The sequence below is a fragment of the Diadema setosum genome, chromosome 20 (genome assembly GCF_964275005.1).
Source record: "Diadema setosum chromosome 20, eeDiaSeto1, whole genome shotgun sequence".
Classification (NCBI taxonomy): domain Eukaryota; kingdom Metazoa; phylum Echinodermata; class Echinoidea; order Diadematoida; family Diadematidae; genus Diadema; species Diadema setosum.
The window spans coordinates 23752682-23773054 of record NC_092704.1 but is presented as its reverse complement, the minus strand read 5'-3'; the positions used below and the strand labels follow the sequence as shown (position 1 = coordinate 23773054).

The 20373-nt window shown below is 38.3% G+C and overlaps 2 protein-coding genes across 2 annotated transcripts; one reads left to right on the top strand and one right to left on the bottom strand.

Annotated features, from left to right (window-relative positions):
• Positions 1-94: 94 nt before the first annotated feature.
• Positions 95-8626, bottom strand: LOC140243295 (large ribosomal subunit protein eL43-like). The gene is made up of 4 exons (XM_072322967.1): positions 8517-8626; positions 2620-2748; positions 1948-2030; positions 95-401 (listed from the first exon to the last, which is right to left on the bottom strand). The coding sequence occupies exons 1-4, from the start codon at positions 8517-8519 to the stop codon at positions 338-340; spliced, it is 279 nt and encodes a 92-aa protein (XP_072179068.1). The 5' UTR covers positions 8520-8626; the 3' UTR covers positions 95-337.
• A 1298-nt stretch (positions 8627-9924) lies between these two features.
• Positions 9925-17663, top strand: LOC140244122 (cytoplasmic 60S subunit biogenesis factor ZNF622-like). Its single transcript, XM_072323767.1, has 6 exons — positions 9925-10456; positions 11146-11343; positions 12116-12278; positions 13033-13178; positions 14120-14260; positions 14831-17663. The coding sequence occupies exons 1-6, from the start codon at positions 9928-9930 to the stop codon at positions 14956-14958; spliced, it is 1305 nt and encodes a 434-aa protein (XP_072179868.1). The 5' UTR covers positions 9925-9927; the 3' UTR covers positions 14959-17663.
• Positions 17664-20373: the final 2710 nt, after the last annotated feature.

Below are 20373 nucleotides of genomic sequence, written 5' to 3'. Positions count from 1 at the left end.
GTGATTCGCGAAATTTGCGAAAATTAAACCCTCGCGAAAATAACCACTTGTACAGTAATTGCACACATCTAAAATAAATTAGCAGGAGATTCAGTTGAAGGAGACAGAGAACCAAGTAGATTTATTCCAACTGATACAGTGTTGCACCTGATAAAGTATTACATAACAAATCCCATGAATTAAGCACAGATCCCTGGCTATGTGGGAGGCAGGGAGTGCAGTCACTTGTGAGCCTGGTGTGAGGTTTCATGATCCAACTTTTTCAGTTTGCAAGAGGAAAATAGTCCACCTCTGCATGTGGGGAATGGTATTAATTTGTGGCAGCCGGAAGGAGTACTTAGACATCTTGCATTTCTCGAAGACGACGCACGATGCTCCTGGTGGTTGAGGCAGCAGTGGTGCTGTTAAAAAGAAAAGAAAAAAGAAAAAAAATATCAAAAAGGGTGATTTCCTCCATTATCAATTTAGTGATCTGCAGTCCTGTATACACCATACATTTGGCCTGTCTCATTTTTCGCGAATCAGGACTTCCAGACAATTTCGCAAGTGGTTAAATTGACGATTGTGCAGTACAGTACTGAATGGAAAAATGTGTCAATATAATGCACGCATGTCATATTAATGTCGGCAGATAAGAGTTAATAATATTCTGTGTTTTTAATTCGCGAACAGTACCAATGACTCACAAAATTTGCAAAAATAAAAACCTTGCAAAATATTTGGTGTATACAGTAATTTATTAATCCCATATGCTGAGTTTTGAATTTAGCCTTGTCTTTGCTACAAATAATACTTAATCATCACCGTTTGCCAGTAACACAAATTTATTCCAGCAAATTGTCCAACTTTTCAAGCACCAACTGCATCCACATCCAAGTTGATATCTTTTTGAAAATTCTTTAACTGTGAACATAAACTGCACATGTGCCCAGAGATATAGGTGCATTTGTATATGATGCATATATAAACAGTACGATTCCAATGCATTTCATATAATCTGGTAAACAACAGCAAAATAGAAATTTGCTTGCAATGACGGGAACTCGGGGGGGGGGGGGGGAGAGGGGTTAATTGCTATGATAAGACCAACACTTGGTGTAATTCTTATTGTCCTTTTTGTTCAGAAAAAAAAAACCCCAAACCACCCAATAATCAAACATTAAAAAACAAAAGAAATAAGTTACAAAACAAAACAAAACATAATCATACTGCTGGAACTGCTGTGATCTAAATTGCAGAATTCACTACAGATGATTACATCATTCAAATCTGGACTTTGCAAATGAAATTGATACTGGTGAATACAGTAAATCAAAATCATAATCACTATACATAAATGTTAACTAGCAAACTAAAAAAAATAGTTCCTTGTACTCAGAATTAACCATTTTTTGGACATATTTTCAAAACTAAATACTAAGCTGTGTTTATCCTTTCAGACATGAATGAGGTTATAATACACAAGTGGGACCGACAAAACAGTCTGAAACTATTAAGTGTGTGGAAACTGCTTTCTGCAATTTGATCAAAACCTTCCCTCAAACTGCAGGATGAACAACTTTCATCATCTATCAAGCCTACAATCCACAGTCTGAAGAAAACACTAAGAATATCTAATGTGGATGTCCTCTTAATTCCTAGACTGTTGATAAAGGCATCTACATTGTATACAGGTGGTCCCTGCTGTTGGCAAACTGTGAGCACCTTAACCTGTTGAGGACAGGCCGATTTTGCTACAACATGCATTTCCCATAGACACCTGTCCGAGTATACTCGGGACTCGTCCTCAATGGGTTAATACATTTCTATATTAACTACGTGAAACAAAAAAATGCATCCCTTCCCCCCACCAAGAGGGGGAAGAAACAGATGAGAAGGACGACATAGGCATTTATGACAAAAGGTCAAATCAATGCCCAAGCTCTTCCTCACTGACATCACACCCACCTGTAAACCCATGCTCCACCAGCGACGGTCTTGCGACAAATCTTGCAGTTCCAGATGCCTACAACCTTCCTCTTCATGGAATCCTAAGGGGGGAGAAACCAGCATACATGTTAAATTATTCCAATTCATAACTTTAATGGTACAGCACTGTAGTATGCCGATTCCTTTAAATGAATATTATACCAAGTTATGAATTTACTTTGTTACATTACACATCGACAGGGTATTGACAACTGCATTGACAACTGACTATAATATTCCAGTAATTACAAGACCCATTTTTGATGACTCATTCATTAAGCCTACATTCTTGTGAATATCAAAACTTTTTTTCCTCTTTTTTTAAATTGGACACAACAAAGATGTTTAAGTCTGGATTCAAGCTAATCAGATATTTCAAGACCCCCCCCCCCCATGTACTTGAGAAGACATTGCCCACATTTTCTCTGACAAACACAAATGTGAGTGTCTCTCAAGTCATATGATTCAATCCAATTGTATCTCTACTGTCTTTAAAAAAAACAAAAAAAAAAAAACAAACAAACATACATTATGGGACTCTAACAAACGGGTCACAAATCATAGGTCATGGATTTGGCCCACGCAGTTTTATTCCTTTCCATGACATTTTGTATGTTTTGGTTATCAGTATCCAGATACACTGTAATTTACCTTTCCACAAAAGACACAGGTGCACTTTCCGTGTTGGGAAATCTCAATCTTCTTCACCATCTTACGGAGGGAGGCACCATAGCGGGTACCGTACTTCCCGGTGATTCCAACCTTTCGTGTACGCTTGGCCTAGATGGAAGAAAATAATGTAGACTCTCAGCATGAACTTACATACTAGTATTACAACGACACTGTAACTGATGGAGCTACCCTATGAAAACAAGACCAATAAATAAATAAATAAATAAATAAATAACCAAACAGACAAATAAATAAGCAAATTAATAAACAAACAAATAAATGAATAAATAAATAAATAAATAAATAAAAATTGGTGAATGCTCCTCTCATGCTACAAGATACAAGCCTACCACAAATCTTTACAAATGAACAAATGACTGTGTCTCTGGGGCAGTTCATCAAGTGTTTTGTCAGTGCCTTTCACTGACAAATCTGCTCTCAGCCAATCAGACAGGGTTATCAGTAGCTTCATACAGTTGTCAGCCCTGACGGGTTGTCGGTCTCAGTAAAATCCTCCATCTTGATTGGCTGAAAAGCTGTGGTCACTGACAGTTACTATGGTAATTGTAAGAGACCGACAACCCGTCAGGGCCGACAACTTTCATGAAATGGTGCCCTGGTCTGCACATGGAAGTTTGATTCTGGAAAGTCTTGGACCAACTCTATGGCCATAATGAAAATCCTGTGTTACAAAGGTGTGCGGAACACCTTTGAATACACTAATTCAAACTCTCCCTATAGCTTTTCCATACACTTTTTTTTTTAATTCACTCCATGAAAGAAATCACACTGTCATAATTTCTTTCACCCAATTCACCTAAATAAGCTTCAGACTCTAGCAACCACTGGTCTGAAGCATAAAAAACTGTACTGCTTGCCAGGAAAAATGTATTAGCACTGCACTGGTAGGAAAATGTACAGAGCAAGTCATCCTTATTTTGTGTGTGTGTTCCCACATTTCTAAAAATAAAACAAAACAAAAATTGTTCAAAACAAAGTACTGTACGAGCTGAAATTTTTGCGGTGGTTTTATTTTCGCGAATTTCGCGAATCACCTTTGAACCACGAAAATAACAATGTGCGAACAGATACAGTTAGATCTCGCAACCGCGAAATTAACAACACGTGAACATGTTCTCCAAGTAGCAATTCGTGAAAATATCTGTACGTGAAAATTTCAGCTCGTACAGTACTAGAAACATCTATAAAAGTGATAACAATACATTACAACATCCCCGATGAACAACCTTGTGCCAACAAAGTATGGTGCTGCAGCCCATTTTCAGCAGTCCTTGGCCTTGTGTTTGTGCATTGACATTGAACGTGCATAGTGCCCGGTCGCATTCTAGCTAATGAAGTTGCATTTTGGTCAAGTATCATACTTAAGCCATACTATACAGGGATCTATAAACAGTAACTATATTTGGGATCTCCTGAAATTCTCTTATCAACTGATCAGTCAACTTTGGAATTACAGTACAGTGAAACCCCGTTATAACGAGTTCGGTTATAACGAGGAACCGCTTATAACGAGGTGATCGCGTCGGTCCCGTTTCCCTTTGCGTGTAAACCTATGGCAGAACGAATCGGTTATAACGAGTTCGGTTATAACGAGATTCCGGTTATAACGAGGACATTTTCGGCGCGTCATGATAAAGAAAAACATAAGAAATTTGATCGGATATAACGAGGCACCATTTTTTGACTTGCCGCTTTTCAAACACGCGACAAAGGAAACATTGAAAATCAAATTCACGCTATCCATGTCTTTTTCCCGTTTGGCAGAGAACGGTTCCTTCCATGTTTTCTTCTAAACCACGCAATAAGACACATTAATACCATCCGATGTTCTTACTAAATTATTAAACATAATCATTCGATTTTCTTTTCGCGAGATCACACGCGTGCGTAATGTTATAGGTCAGACAACAATGCAAATATGGAAATTGGAGTGCGTGTGCAACACATTATATCCTTTTGTAGTTGCTGGTTAGCAAATATGAGTGTTTGATTATAGCCGAAATAATTAATGAAATCGCGATCTCCCCGGGTGACAGTAGCGTAAAAATAGTTGAATAACGCAATGATCCTGTCTCATATTTTTTAAGAACGGATGTATACAACGCGAAGGGATTTTCGGAAGAAGATAAAGAATGCATCTTTAATCCCTTCGGGCGCAATGATAATACATTGTATGAGATTACAGCGGAAATAATTCATGAAATCATCGCATTCCTGCAGGGCACCAACAGCGTAAAATAACCTCGCAAGTTACGGTAAACGACGCATGTATTTGAAATCATCGCGATCTCGCCGGATGACACTAGCGTAAGTATAGTTGAATAACGCATGTTAAGCTGCTTATTCGGTGTTCAGAAAAAGACACAAACGCATTTAACAATTCGAATAGATCTGGATTTGTTCATTATCACAATTTTAACAACGCATTTCACAATGGAGATTTTTCTTTCTTTCAGAATGGTCTACGAGGAACAGACCTGCGTAAAAAGGATCACAACCTTCTAACTTCAATCCTGTCGCATATTTTTCAAAAACGGATGTACAAAACGCGAAGAGATTTTCGGAAACAATGAACAACGCATCTTTAATCCCTTCGGGTACAAAGAACGTACATTGTATAAGATTACAGCCGAAATGATTCATGAAGTCATCGCATTCCCGCTGGGCACCAACAGAGTAAAAATACCCCGCATTACGGGTTACGGTTAACGGTTAACGGTTAAGTTACGGTAAACGACGCATGTATATGTTACTCTGAAATCATCGCGATCTCGCCGAATGACAGTAGCGTAAAAATAGTTGAATAACGCATGTTAAGCTACTTAGTCGGTGTTCAGAAAAAGAAACAAACGCATTTAACAACTTGAAAAGATCTGGGTTTGTTCATTATCACAATTTTAACAACGCATTTAACAATGAAGATTTGCTTTCTTTCAGAATGGTCTATGAGGAACAGATCTGCGTAAAAAGGATTTCAACCTTCTAAATTCAATCCTGTCGCTTATTTTTTCACGAACGGATGTACAAAACGCGAAGAGATTTTCGGAAGAAAATATACAACTTCGGGCGCAACGATCATACATTGTATAAGATTACAGCCGAATATGATTCATGAAATATCGCATTGCCGCTTGACACCAGCAGCGTAAAAATACCTCGCAAGTTACGGTAAACAACGCATGTATGTTACTTTATTTGCGCTGGCGTTTAGAAAAACTTAACAAACGCATTTTATACAATCTGATTTTAATATAATATAGGTCTATACTTCTCAAGAACATTTTCGGAAAAAAAAAAAAAAAGAATCAACCTATTTCAATCCTGACTTTTTCGCCTAATTCACAAATATAATTTCCCTTTATTCTTTCGATAATAATGATCCATAATTGTGTAATAACAACGCAAAGGATGTTCTTAACTTTCATTGATGGGTATATTATGACGTCGTGCTTATGTTTTTCTTTGTTTTTGATGCGTACGGTTATAACGAGGTACCGGTTATAACGAGGTAATATCGCCGGTCCCACGGACCTCGTTATAACGGGGTTTCACTGTAGAACCTAATTTAATAATAATAATTTACACATGTATTATAATATTCAACATCACTGATTTTTTTTTCTTTTAAATGCGACTTTGTATGAGATATTCCAGTATAGCTCTAGAATAAAATATTGAAAAAAAAAAAAAAAAAATTTAAGCTGTCAGATTACACAGGCTAGTGCAACGCAGAGCAGTGTCTAATGACTTGTAACATTAGACTTGTCTCCTAACTGTCAAACTCTCTAACGTTAGACTACAGTTTGCTTCATGCTAACCCAGGGGCCGAGATATATTGTACATACATAATACGTAGTAGTATTAGCAGTTGAGGCACTAGTGTACTTTCGCACCGTTTGTCAAATGATCACCAAACATGCATAAACTCACTCTAAATGTCCAAAAGCCTTGATTATTTGCATTGGAGTGAGATTCAAAGCCAGTAGAAAAGGAATTTTCAGCGTTTTGACACTTTTACACTTGCTGAATTATGTCGATCACAGCTAGTTCGCTCTGCGATAACTGCGTTGCACAGGAGCAGACAGCACAGCATGGTGTACACACATTCACTGCAAAAAGCCCCGTGACTGATCTGCATGTAGCTATCTCATAGCGATCACAGCAAGTTCTTCTATGGTATCTTTGTAAAGATAATACTTTTCCACCTTTCTCCCAGCTTGTACCGAATCGCTGGAGCAAATGAAGATTAGGGTTGTTCGTGTTGTGTGTGTGTTTGCTTATGTGTGTGAATGAAAGAAGATTGTTAAAAATGTGGTTATAAAACAAGTGTAGAGTGAAAGAATATGCCTGACTTGTAATACTAAGTAAAGTTTATATGACTAGGATAAGGGGGGAAAGGAAATGAAAGAAAATAAAAAAAATAAACAAAAATGAAACAAAAGGTTTACAAAATAGATTCTAGAGAGTACACTAAAAGGTAATGGAAGGAAAGAAGGAAGAGAAACATGCATTTAAAAAAATGAAAAGCAAGGGAGAAATGGATATGTTTGAAAAGAAGAAATGAAAGAAGAAAAGATAGAAGAGAAAGAGAAAGATTAACTGGCAGCACACACTCGCTCAACCACTTTGAAGCTACGCACAACCAACCGCTAATGCAAGACTTGGTAAAGGTAAAGAGAAAAAACAAATTTTTGCTTTCCAACGATACCATAGAATAAGCCACTATGTGGCTACATTCAGACCAAATGATCTACCGGTACCCTAGACCTAGCTATGCCTATGGCCTAGGACCCGGTGCATGCGCATGGGCTGTAACGTATTCATGCTGTGCTTCTTGTTGTGTACAGTCTACAGAGCAATATTTCAAGTGATCAAGATTTTTCAACGATTTTCCGACACTTGCAGATACTAAAAGAATTATTGCCATTAAAACTTGACTTCTATACGACTTCGGAGACTCAGATGCATGTATTTTACTTATTTTTAGGTTACTGAATAACAAGGGTGAGTTTGTGCACATTTGGTGATTAAATTCAATCGAACAGGCGCAAAAGCCGAAAGTACTAGCTTGGCCCTGCAGTTGATTTTAGAAATGCATGTTTGCCAATTCAAGGGCACCAATGGTAAGCAGTCATATCTTGGAACAGTCAAATCATAATCTCTGGCGGCTTGAGCTCCCTACCTTTTCTAATAAATGGATGCAGCAGCAGAGGGCCGCAGCAGCAGAGGGCCAGGGTATTCTCACAGTCCCACCCCTACAGAATCATGTCTGAACTTTGTTACTTTAACATTAATAACAATACTACTGACCAGTTTGATTCAAATGAAATTTGAATTGTGATATTAATCTAGAACCTTCAGGGGGGTGTTTCATCAACGTTTGTCGGCGCTGACAACTTGAATCACCATAGTAACAGTCAGTGATCAGAGCATCTCATCCAATCAAAACCAAGGATTTTGCTGAAATTGGTCAGCGCCGACAGTTGTCGGCGCTGACAAGCGTTGATGAAACACCCCCCAGATTCATTATCAAGAACCCATCCTCATCAAGGAAAAGAACAGCTTATTCTCATTGAACTACCATACCACCACTACGAGTAGCGGCTGGAGTAGAATTTACATGTTCACAATACGAGTACAAAACACAAAACTTGAGCTGTCGGTCGGCTCTGCGACAGAAGACAAGGGACAACCCATCAATTTTTCTCAAAATATTTAGTATCTGAGATACTCAGAACCTAGTGTGACAGGAAATACTTTAAGCAGTTTTTATTTCTCATTGTCTTTAAATAATAGGTGAATATGTAACAGATTTTTCGAGATTTATATGGATTTCTTGGGCTTTAGATACCGACCATTTCTCCCAGTGTTCCGCGAACTCTTGAAAAGGTCGTTTACAGTGCGTGCGTACATGTAGGTGCGTGCGCGTACACATACAATGTTACATTATCCGCATCATCCATGTCAAAGAGATCTCTCTGATAGAATACTCTTTGGTACACCTTTGCTGTGTGTACTAGTAATTTTGTAATAAAATCAATATTTTGTATTTAAAATCTTTAAAAAATATTGAAAATGAAAAACTATTTATTTTTATTTGAACTTACTTCTCTGAGTTCTCTACTGCCAGCTCAAGTGTAATAATCGTTGTCTACGGGAAAAGAAATTGGCAACGTTGCGAAAAGTTGTGCAATATCTACTCGGACTCACAGAACTCTTGCTCGGACTCCACACACATACACACAGCACCAAGGCCTATAACATGTGAAGTACAGCATATATTATACATAGTGTATTTCTATCTCTTCAATACACTGCCAACTAGCGACTAATCAGTGCAGTATTGGATGGGTTGCGTCTGTTGATGGTAAGTGTTAAGATTTCCTACGATTTTTGTTAGAGTCTACGTCGAGCTTTCGGCACCAGGACCAGCACTAACATTAGCCATTAGCACCATACTTGACTGACTCTAGAGCTCGAGAGGTAGAGTAAAGCGCGTTGTCCATCCCATGATTCGATTTTAAGTTTAATAGTGGTGCATGGTGTCTCTGTAAAAAAGTAAAAAAGTAATTTTAGTGCATATAATTTACAGTGTGATAGTGAGAGAGCAATATGGTTTCTTCTGCTGTACCGTCTGTTATGTCAAAAGATATTAGTCATACACTTGGTGTTAACCAGTGTTAACTGTAGAGATATAATGTAAGTGTAAATGTAAATTCAGATCCTCTAGTGGTTATGGCCATGGCCCTACACAACCCTAGGAGTTGATTGATGATTGGCAAGGCTGCCAACACTGGAAACTAGTTGAGAGTGAGATTCCCATAGGCCAATGCTATAATTTAGGAGTCAAAATGAGTGAGATCAATAGAAATGCATGCAAATGAAATAAAGTTTTAGAGTGAGAAAGGACCAAAATGCGTGAGTCTCACGCTCAATGAGTGAGAGTTGGCAGCCCTGGATTGGTGGCAGTGTACATGTAGGCTGTTAACAGTGAAAATCTAAAATTATAAATAGAATGTAAGAAAACAAGAAAGCAAGGAAGGTGTGTGTTCTTAGTATTAAAAGTTTGTCATTCAAATTTATGGTTTAGAATGTGTTCTATATATCTGGGAGATTATCATTTGATGAATTTATAGATATCTAACTCTTTCCATTTTGTTTGAAAAGGCAGTAGATTTTCATACATTTCCCCTTTTTTATTTCAAGCTTTTAGATTAAAAAAAAAATATCCAGAGATTGAGAGAATAACAAAAAGAAGATCAAGACATGTCGAGTGCAACATTCACCTGCATCTCGTGCCGAGTGGCGTTTGCCAGCGCTGATCTACAGAGGGCGCACTACAAGTCTGATTGGCACCGCTACAACCTCAAACGCAAGGTGGCAGAGTTGCCCCCAGTTACTGCGGCCGAGTTCAAGCAGCGCGTCCTGGCACAGCAGTCAAAGTCTGCCGAGCAGGAGCGCGACACTTCAAAGTACTGCAGCCTGTGCGGGAAGCACTTTGGGACGGAGAACGCCTACACAAACCACCTGAATTCCAAGAAGCACAAGGAGGCAGAGTCCAAGGCCAAGGCGTCGGAGAACAGGGACAATCGTGATGAGGTGGCAAAGAAAAATGCAAAAAACAGGCAGGAACAGGCACGCGTGGATGCCTACGAAGGCCAGAAGATGATGAAAGAGGAGACGGACAAGCGAAAGGAGAAGCGACTTAATGACAACTCTGGTTCATCCTCATCCTCATCATCGAAGCCTCAGAAGGGGTCTGAAACTGTGTCCTCGAGAGTGCCTGCTACAGAAGGTAATCAATGACTTCAGAAGGCCAGCCGGAGGGTGCAAAATCAAAAAGAGTTCACTTCTCTGTTGAATATCTGTCTAGATATCTTCAGTACTTTATTACATTTCAGGATGTTCTATAAAATTTGATCAGAACTTAAAAATGATGCAGAACTGTTAATTGACTTTCTGAAATATTGATAAGTTTCATTAGATCATACTTCAGTGTGCACATGAGGCTGTAATGTTTTGTGTTTAGCTATATTGAATGAGACCAAGTGTTTGTCGCGTTCAAATATACGTTGTTCATAAACAAAGCTTGCCTAAGGGAACACCCTCCATTAAGTTATTCAAAGTTTGCAGTGCCAAATGTCTGTTGCTATTTTTAGTGATTTACAGTGTTTCCTTCTGTGCATATTTGATGTTCCAAACTTGAAATGTGCATTTTCATTTTCATTTGATCGCATTGTCCCCATTGCACATCAGGGCATGATTTCCCTTTTCAAAATTGAATAGTGATTGGGGAGTCGATGGACATGTATTTTGAAAGAACTACTGTATGTACAATTCAATGTAATGAAACCACTTTATAACAAATGGCATTTTATATAGCAGTCGTACCAAAATGCATAGCATATTGCTTTGCGATACCAGGAACATTATTTCCTGCACATTAGACATGATTTTTGTTTTGTTTGTTCTGTTTTGCAACAGATATGGAAGCAAGTGATGAGGAGGATGCAGAGTGGGAGGATGTGGAAGGAGAAGAGATCCCGACAACAGATTGCCTCTTTTGCAGCCACTCCTCATCCACGATGGAGAACAACTTGAGTCACATGACCACCGGCCACAGCTTCTTTATTCCCAACGTCGAGTACCTGGTCGACATGGAAGGCTTTTTGACGTATCTAGGTATAGTAGGAGATACATGAAATATTGAGATTGCTTAGATAAGGAATTATTTTCTAACAATGCAAGGGAACTTAACTTGATGTAAATACTTTTGTCGTATAAGTGCACAAGTAGAACATATTGTATATTTGAATATGCTTGTAATATATTTGAATTAGAAATTTTCTCTTTAGGTGCAATTTGAAACAAAAACCTGAGCAAGGATGGGATCAAATTGTACTGACACCTGCCCAAGTTATTGTGTAATTTAGGATCTCAAATCTGTTCAGTGAAAGTTGTGATGACACTTGTCTTCGAAGAAATAATACCCTGGATTTGTCTCAGTTTCTGCAAAGATTGCAAAATTGCAATATGTGGTTAACATTTTGGATGAAAAGGGATCATAGCACTCATGAACCATTGGGTCATTACTCCAGCTTGTAGTATTTGTATGCCTAAAAGTGTATCAAAGTTGAATTTTTATGTTAAAAGTTGCACAACGTAGTAATATGTACAGGCGAGTCCTCGGGATGGGTAGTGGTCTTCTGTTATATCAAAATTTCATTATAGCCAAACAAATAAAGGATATAAAGATGTATAGATGATAATTTTGGAACCTGAATTTTAATACATTGTATCTGATATTGTGTTAAAGCCATATTATAACGTGAATGCACTGGAGTGAACATACACATGTACAGGCAGTGATTTTTGTATCCCCAACACTGTCAGTTGTTTCATTCAAGATCTTTTGAAGAACTTTTTTTTTTTTTTTTTTTTTTTTCTTGTGAAGGTGTTAAAGTTGGACTGGACTTCATGTGTCTGTGGTGCAACCAGAAGGGCAAGACATTCTTCTCACTTGATTCAGTGCAGCGTCACATGAGGGACAAAGGCCACTGCAAGTTGCTGTATGAGGGAGATGCCATCTTTGAATATTCAGATTTCTATGATTACAGGTTAGTCTCCTTATAGACTGATCTTCGTTTCGCTGTACTAATCTCTGCACTGATTTCTGTGTGATAACAAATTGTATAATTATTATTCATTAAAGTACAATTGTAGGATAAATTTAAAAGTTCAAAAACCATTTAAAGTTATAGAGCAGAGCGCTCTTAAATGGAGTTTAGAATTATGGCAGACACATATGTGGATATCTCAGTTGAGAAAAACACATTTTATTTGCTGTCTTTTATTATGGTCAGATATTGATATGAAGATAGAGGCGTGTACCATTGAGGTGCTGGCCAGATATCATTGATTTGTTCATTGCAGTAAAGTACACAAGACTTCGATGAGGGAGAAGGTTGGTATCCGTAGGTAAACATGCATAAATACACATATGCCTAACGTAAGTTTAATTACTCACTGTTTTTTGGTGGAACTCTCGACCTCTCTGGCATGAGACTTGCTACAGTGCACTCCTGTTATAACGAACACGGTTATAACGAAATTCTGGTTACAACGAAGTAAAAATTCTGGCCGCAAAATTATCCGCTCTTTGTTCTTTATTGTTTATTTGTTCGGTTATAATGGAATTTCGATATAACGAAAAAAAATTACCAGTGCTGAGGCTTTCCTTATAATGGGAGTTCACTGTATCTTTCTCTCGAGCATTTAGTCATGTGAACCCGTTGGAAAGTAACTCTCAGATGACAATTTTTGGTGTCTCTCATCTTGGGTGTCCTTCCTGTATCAATGCCTTGAAACCAGGAAAAGTTATCCCGACTTTGACGAGAGGAATGGTGGAGCCGTTGGAGGAGATGTGGAGGAGGAGGAGGAGGAGGGGGAGGAGGAGGAGATGGAGATTGACAGCCAAGAAATCCACCAGGAGGGCTTTGAGCTTGTCCTTCCATCAGGTAATGCTCTAACACTTCAGTAATGTATAGTATTAAGGTTAGAAGAAAACATAGTGTCATAGATGTTTGCATTTTTTTGCCTTAACTAAAATAATCATTAACAGTGATCTCTTGTATATAGAATGCTGGTATAACAAATTCTCCTTGCAGCAAAGTAACCTTTCTTACTCTAAAGTGGGTTTTTTTTTAATGTTTATCAGACACTGATAATAACAAAAATTTGATTGAAAAAATTGGTTTCACTTGTCCTCAGAAGTCCTGTATACTCATTGGTACCAGATGACATGGAAGGTTATCAGCAGCTTGTGTAACTGCAATTTTTCTTGTTCACATTATCGTAGAAGTGTGTGATCAAAACTGGTCAGGACTTCGACTAATCAACCAAAAAGTGGAGTTAAATGTGATCTCAAAATTAGCTGAGCTACCAAATCTGAATTTGGCTTTAAACCCTTTGCAGATTGCACTGTGAGATTATGCTCATATTTGTCACTTTGAGGTCAGCAGTGGAAGTGAAACAGGCAACATATATGATGGGAAATCTGCAGGAGATTACTTTTTGAAAGCCTTGTTTTTACAAGAAATAAGGGACATAATGTGAGTGCAAATGCTGAACTTGTTAGAAAATAGTTCTGAAATTAAAACACTGGCAAATAAGATCACCGAAATATATACATGTTCAACAAAGCTATCTGAATTTCATTCAATCTGAAGTGCCATATGACTCATCTTCAACATTTGGCAGGTAATTGGTTATTGTAGAATTATGATTACGTGATTGTGATAAGATTATTCAAGTTGATTTCCTGTAAAATGTGTTCTTACACTTGTGATTGTGTAGTTTGTAAATTTGTTTCAGAGAAAACAGTGAATAAAATGAAGTACTGGTATTAGTTTTTGAGTCACTGTAGGTAAAAAAAACATCTTGCATTTCTCCCCTGCAGGAGCCAAGATTGGTCACAGAGACTTCTCCAGGTACTACAAGCAGAATCTTCCACTTGAGAGGAGGGTGGTGAAAAGCAATCCAGCCCTCATTGGCCGACTGATGAGCCAGTACAAGGCGCTTGGTTGGCATGGCAACAAAGGTGAGTTGATTGCTGCACATAAATGCTTTGCAGAGGGAAACGATGAAATATGCCACCATTATTTTAGTTTTAGCTTGAATTACAAGGGACTTATCACTGGTTTGTCCTCTGTTATTATGGTATTTTCGTGTAGCATGTGTGAGGCATTCATATGACCAACAAGAATGTACAAGTGCCAAAGAGAAGTAATGTTATTATGATTTGTAAAGGTAGTCTGTTGATTAGAAGGGAACCATAACAATGTGATGACATTACAATGTGATGACATTAAATTTTGGGTAATGAATTCCCAGAATCATACAATAACTTAACTTACATTGTAATTTGTTTGTCTTCATGTGTGCAGTTGTGTCTCTTTCACCAAGTTTGGCATTAGACTTTTTTTTTTTTTAACTTTGTGGACTACTCATTGAAATGTGATATTCAACCAACCAGCTATCTTCAGAGATGGAATACAAGATTGGTGAAGTGTCACTGCTTATGTTCCTTTGTCACGTCTTTCTAATGTTGTTGTTTTGCTGGTCACACAAGTTTGTAACCTTTGACCTCCGTTCTCTGTCTTCTGTGCAGGAGAGGCGGCGGAGAAGATGATCCGGGACCTGCGCTACGTCCAAAAGTTCCGGAGCCGGCAGCACCTGTCCCTCGGCACCAAGGCCAACATGCTGCAGAAACATTTCCGGAGTCAGAACCCCATATAGAGCTAGAGGAGATCTTGACACCACTGTCACTAGTCAAGACGAGAGATGGACTATTAGCTGAGCTTTGAACATTATGAATACCCTTCAGCAGGCATGTTTCGAGCTGCGACGATAGTTTGAAAATTAAGTCGTCATCCTGTGACAACATAGAGCTGTGTCAAGTACTTGTAACCACTTATGAGGTTCAACCATGATTAGATGCTTGGCACATTAACCCAAAGAGCTATAAAGAATAAGAATGAAAGAGGTCGTGTACTATGTTGAATTCATTTGAATCAGCAGCTTGTGCTTACAAATAGCAATGGAATGAATATATATTTAAAAAAAAAAGATAGTCAACAATGGGGATAATGCTGCTTTAGAAAAGTTGTGCCTTCTTTTATGGACCTGCACCCTCTGAGGGACTAGTGGGTGCTCCCAAAAAGCAATGCAAGGGAAGAAGTGACATACACAATCTGAGGCAGACATTTTTTTTCGATATATTTTTGTAAAACCAAGTAATGAGATGTGAAAACCAGTACCGTAAATAACGGTGTATTCACCACACTTTTTCCTCACTGAAATGGGTCAAAATTCAGGAAGCAGTTTATACACAATTACAGCCAATACCAACTGAATGTTTGCACAAAGTGTACGGGCGATGTTCAATGTTCAATGTCAAAAATAATTTCCTTTTTGTTAGATTTCTACAGCTGTATATTTCCTTTTTTTTTTGCACAAAAATTAACATTTTCTCCCCCAAACATATCACTTAATTAACCAACATGTTGGCAGTATCTCCACCCGTTACATGGCAGTATCCGTGCTTGTTGGTGGACTGTCATTTCTTTCCCCCAACAGCCAAAAAGGGGTGTGGTTAAATCAGTGCGGTTCAAGTAAAAACATAGTTTGAGAACCCGTCTGGCACCATTTCATATTTGCTTGCAATGTGTCAAAAGTGTCTACCAAGAAACTTACCTGGCTGATGCAATTTGCTGGGATGATGAGTTGTTGTGGAGTATTTTGAGATCAAAAGTTTGGTCGGTATACCGACTTTTATTCCAGAAGGATCCAGACTAACTCGCTCTCGGGGGAAAACTCGGCCCTATTTCAGACAATTTACACGCATGATTGCCATATTCTATACATAGGCGCACATTAATTTTGCATGCACGCCAAAGATGTTCTTTGATGCGCGCACCGTATTAACTTAAACTAGACCCATAACTGCGACCAGCCAGAATGCGAAGCGCTCCCATAGTACAACACTCTACAATCCAGAGGGACAACTCAGCTCCGCCGTCAAAGCGAGGCCAAGTTGTCCCCGAGTCCGAGTTAGCCTGACCCCGATCAGGCAAGTTCTGAGATTGCGACTCCGGCGAACCTTTTGGTTAATTTTTCGCATTTTTGTCGTTACCCAACGAATATCTTGTTATTACTGTGTTATTCCACACATTTCTTAGGCATACGTGTACATTTGGGAGCAAAATTTGACAATTTTTGCAGGCGTACCAGAACTATGTTTTGGCTTTAATACACAATTATTTACAGCATCCGTTTAGTGGGTTAGGTATGAGCAAGAATATGCACTGATCATAGATTGCTACAATACCGTCATTCACTGTTTGTGGGCTTGGGATGATGGAGGAATTGCAAAAATGATGCACAGAAAATACAGTGTGCATTTTCCAGTCACTGTTCTATTACATTAAGTCAATGATTTGAAATCATTGTATTTCAGTATGGTATGGTGTTGTGAAAATAAACAGTCCTTGAAAGAAGCAGCAAATATGAAGAGAAAGGTTTCACTGACGGATGACACAGTATAACCACGGCACATGGAGAGTGTAACCAAGTACAACCATCAGTAAAGTAATGTACTTTATGTTTCAGCTCTGCCAACTTTCATTCGCAGACATCACATTAACAGGATACATGCTTCTTTGCTGGAGATCCTGATGAAGTATAATTAATTTACAGAATTTAAAGTCATCATTATGTCTGAACTGGATCGGACATTTACATTTAAAGAAGAAGAAAAACAAAATCCAGTTTGGAGTTGCCAATTGAGGCGGTCGTGATTGAAATGAGGATTTAAAAATGAAAAATGATGAATTGTGTTTTATGAACCATGATGTACTAGTAAAGGTTTTGTGGGTATGATAAGATTAAGCCATACTTCTTTTCCATATTTATGCCTTCACATTGAATGGCTCATTCATTTTTGAAATATTGAATCATCAACTGTAAAATTAAATAAAAAAAGATTATTATAACCCATGCACTTTAATGGTAATTTTTGTGGCAAACACAATTGACTTAGCTTATTTTCATATTCATTTTCTTAATCATTTTCTGTAAAACACCCCTGTAAAAAATGATAGTTTTGCGGCATTATATTATAGCAAATTGGAGCCGACAGCCAGATTTGCAGCATGAAATTTTTGCGAGTTTCCTCTTACAATCAATGCATATTGTGTAGACAAGAACTGTCACATGCATTTTAATTTTGCGAATCTTGGCTCTCGTAAAATCACAAAATTATAACGCATGTGAACATTCCTTGTTTTACAGTAAACATTACATCAGTGATTTGCTCCATATGAACTGTATGATGACATGGTGTTGGTGATGTAGATTTGTAAAAAGGAGATCTTTCCTTTAAGCTTGATACACTATGTAGGAAAGACAACAAGGAATAAAAAACCAGGCACTTGTAATTGAAATATATATCATGTATTTGACTTTTATTTCATGATAAAACAGTTCATAATCTTCTTTTTCACATTTCAAGTATTTACTCTGTATATACTACAAGTCTATTCCACACAGTCTTGTATCTCATTAATCAATACTGCAAAAATTTAATATTCCAGGTAATTCTCACAAAATGAATAGTTACACACATACATATGTAGTAACATTTACACAAGAATGCAGACATAAATATACAACCAATAGTTGAAATAGTGACATGCATGTCTCTATTTTTATCCTGGCAAGAAGATGCACAGTCACACCACAGGAAGACACTGGTTTGTGGTAAGAGTGTGTGAATTGCTGGTATTATGTACTTCTTATATTTTAGATATTTTGCCTTTCTTTCAACTAAATGCTGATTAAAAAGTGAAGGAATTGGTTTAAGGACGTTCCTCAGTTGAGTTTGTGCGCATCCTAGCTGCGCAGGTTGGCAGTGACGTAACAAAGAGCATAGAAGCGCACGCACGAGTAATGAGCTGAGCTATCTGAGCTGAGCAGCTGCTAGTAGATCGAGCTAGAGTGTGGTACGTACGGATACCTGACAGCTCCCCACCGCGGCCGCGCTGGGCGGCCTCGCTCGGCTCGCGTGCTGACTGTACGCGTTACAATCTGGGGTGGTATTCTGAGGTCGTAATTAAGTCTGTAATTAACTTCGTGATTAAGTCGTGAAGTTAATAGGCCCTTAATCATGGGCAAAATCGGTATTCTGAGGATGTAATTAAGGTATGATTAAGTCCCGTGTAATTATCTTAGGTCCCTCCCATCTAATTGTTATTCCATCCAATCAGACGCGTTGTTAGAAGCCAAAATGATGATTACACGCGCAAATATGCCCTCAATGCGCGCTCCTCCACGCCCCCTGTAATTACAACCCAAGAGCTCCATGCGCACACACCGGTATTTGATTACAACCCCTCACCTATGCACGCGAAGATCTCAACCTCTCTGCTCACATAAAATGACAAAATTCCTTGAAGATCGGCTATATTTCTTTTTTCTCTGAATTCTACGGATACCACGATAACAACACTCAACCGCTCCTCGGTTACCGAAGAGGGTAAGCATCGTTGTGGCAGAGAAAACATGATGTATTGCGTGATATTGGAGTAGTTAATGACACTCTTTGGTATCATTAAGTTTTCCATTAACTTTCATACTTAATTAAACCCTCAGAATACTGATTTGTAATTAACTCTGTGATTAAGTCCTCTCAGAGGTGCACGCGCATTGATACGCGCAAATGCGTAGGTCCTTCCCGCCAAAACGCTTGTTGCTATGGTAATTAATATACCCCCTACTTAATCATGCTCTCAGAATACCAATTCGGTAATTAAGTGCTAATCAGACACTTAATAAGCTCTCAGAATACTGCCCCTGTACGTACTATGTAAAGTTCAGTGGTCCGAGCTGCATATACATGGTCATGGTAGCACAACACTGATCGACGGACTCGGGAAGCTTGGAAGTGGAACTGAGCTGTTTCCATTTTCAATCCATAGATTTGGTTTGTGACATGCAGTTCATTATCTGTTCATCAACATGGTCAAGTGGAGTGCTAAGATACCTATATAGGCCCTAGTCGGGGATTACTAGTCTACTAGACTAGGTGTTAAAAACAACAACAGCAACAGCACAAAACAAATATGACACCCATTTCATCTGCAGGTCTAACACCTAAAACAATCTGAGTATCTGTGTTAAAATCTAAATTAGATCTAAACTGGTCATTACTAATACAAAATATTGTTTGTTTGTTTTTATGCCTCCGCCACGAAGTGGTGCCGGAGGCATTATTTTAATTTTTGGTTACAAAATACAATGTCACGAAAGTTAAAGTATTTATCACTTTCACCATTCAGATATTAATTTTTTATTACCAAATCTGGTGTAACAAAAGGAGAATCAAAGAATTATTTTTTTTTCGGGGGGGTACTCAAGGTACATCTCCATAGTTTACAACACGCACTTTACCATCCACTGCAACAACCAACACATGCAATCTACAATCAACTTCATTTTATTAAGACTTGTTTTTCCTTTGGAGGACCGTCAGACTAATGCCAAAACTCCCATTTCCTTATATTTATTCTTCTTCCTCCATTATCACTTTCTGCACATGGTTACAGCAAGTGGGTAAAACAAACAAACAAGCATGTCAATGTGGAGTTTTCCACGCTTGCGTCCACATACTTCGGTGTTTTCTGCCGCGTGAGGGCGCTGCTTGCTCTAGAATGAGAGTGTAAACCCTAACTTTAAAACCTTTTCCTCGTTTTGGGTACCCTTTTCTGCAATTCTTACAAATTTGGAGAAAATAACGTGGATTTTGAAAGAATTATGGGGAATTTAAGTTTGTCAATGCAGATTTTGTGCCAATCATGGTCTTGATCCTGTAACGCTATCATTTTGGTACAGGACGGCAGATTAGTCATATTCTTCAAAGTCCCGTAGAAGAAAAACAAGCACTTGAACCTATGGTTTTATTTACATATTTGGGCTTCGGATGGGTCAAAGTTACAGTATGGAAAGTTTGAAGAAAATGACATGGACTTCACTTTAACTGAGGAACGTCCTTAAAAGGTGGAACATAAATACACTAGGGAGACTTCTTCCTGGAAATTCAAACAATTATTCTATTTGTCCTGAATTGAAAGAAAGTGAAAATTCATTCATAACTGG

Bases quoted from the DNA above. Each gene is read 5' to 3' on its own strand.
- LOC140243295 (XM_072322967.1), bottom strand. The intron at 2,031-2,619 runs GTAAATTACAGT...CTCCCCCCTTAG, and splicing joins CCTGTGTCTTTTGTGGAAAG to GATTCCATGAAGAGGAAGGT. The intron at 402-1,947 runs GTGGGTGTGATG...TCTTTTTAACAG, and splicing joins GGTGGAGCATGGGTTTACAG to CACCACTGCTGCCTCAACCA.
- LOC140244122 (XM_072323767.1), top strand. From the start codon at position 9,928: ATGTCGAGTGCAACATTCACCTGCATCTCGTGCCGAGTGGCGTTTGCC. The intron at 10,457-11,145 runs GTAATCAATGAC...GTTTTGCAACAG, and splicing joins GAGAGTGCCTGCTACAGAAG to ATATGGAAGCAAGTGATGAG. The intron at 11,344-12,115 runs GTATAGTAGGAG...TTTCTTGTGAAG, and splicing joins AGGCTTTTTGACGTATCTAG to GTGTTAAAGTTGGACTGGAC.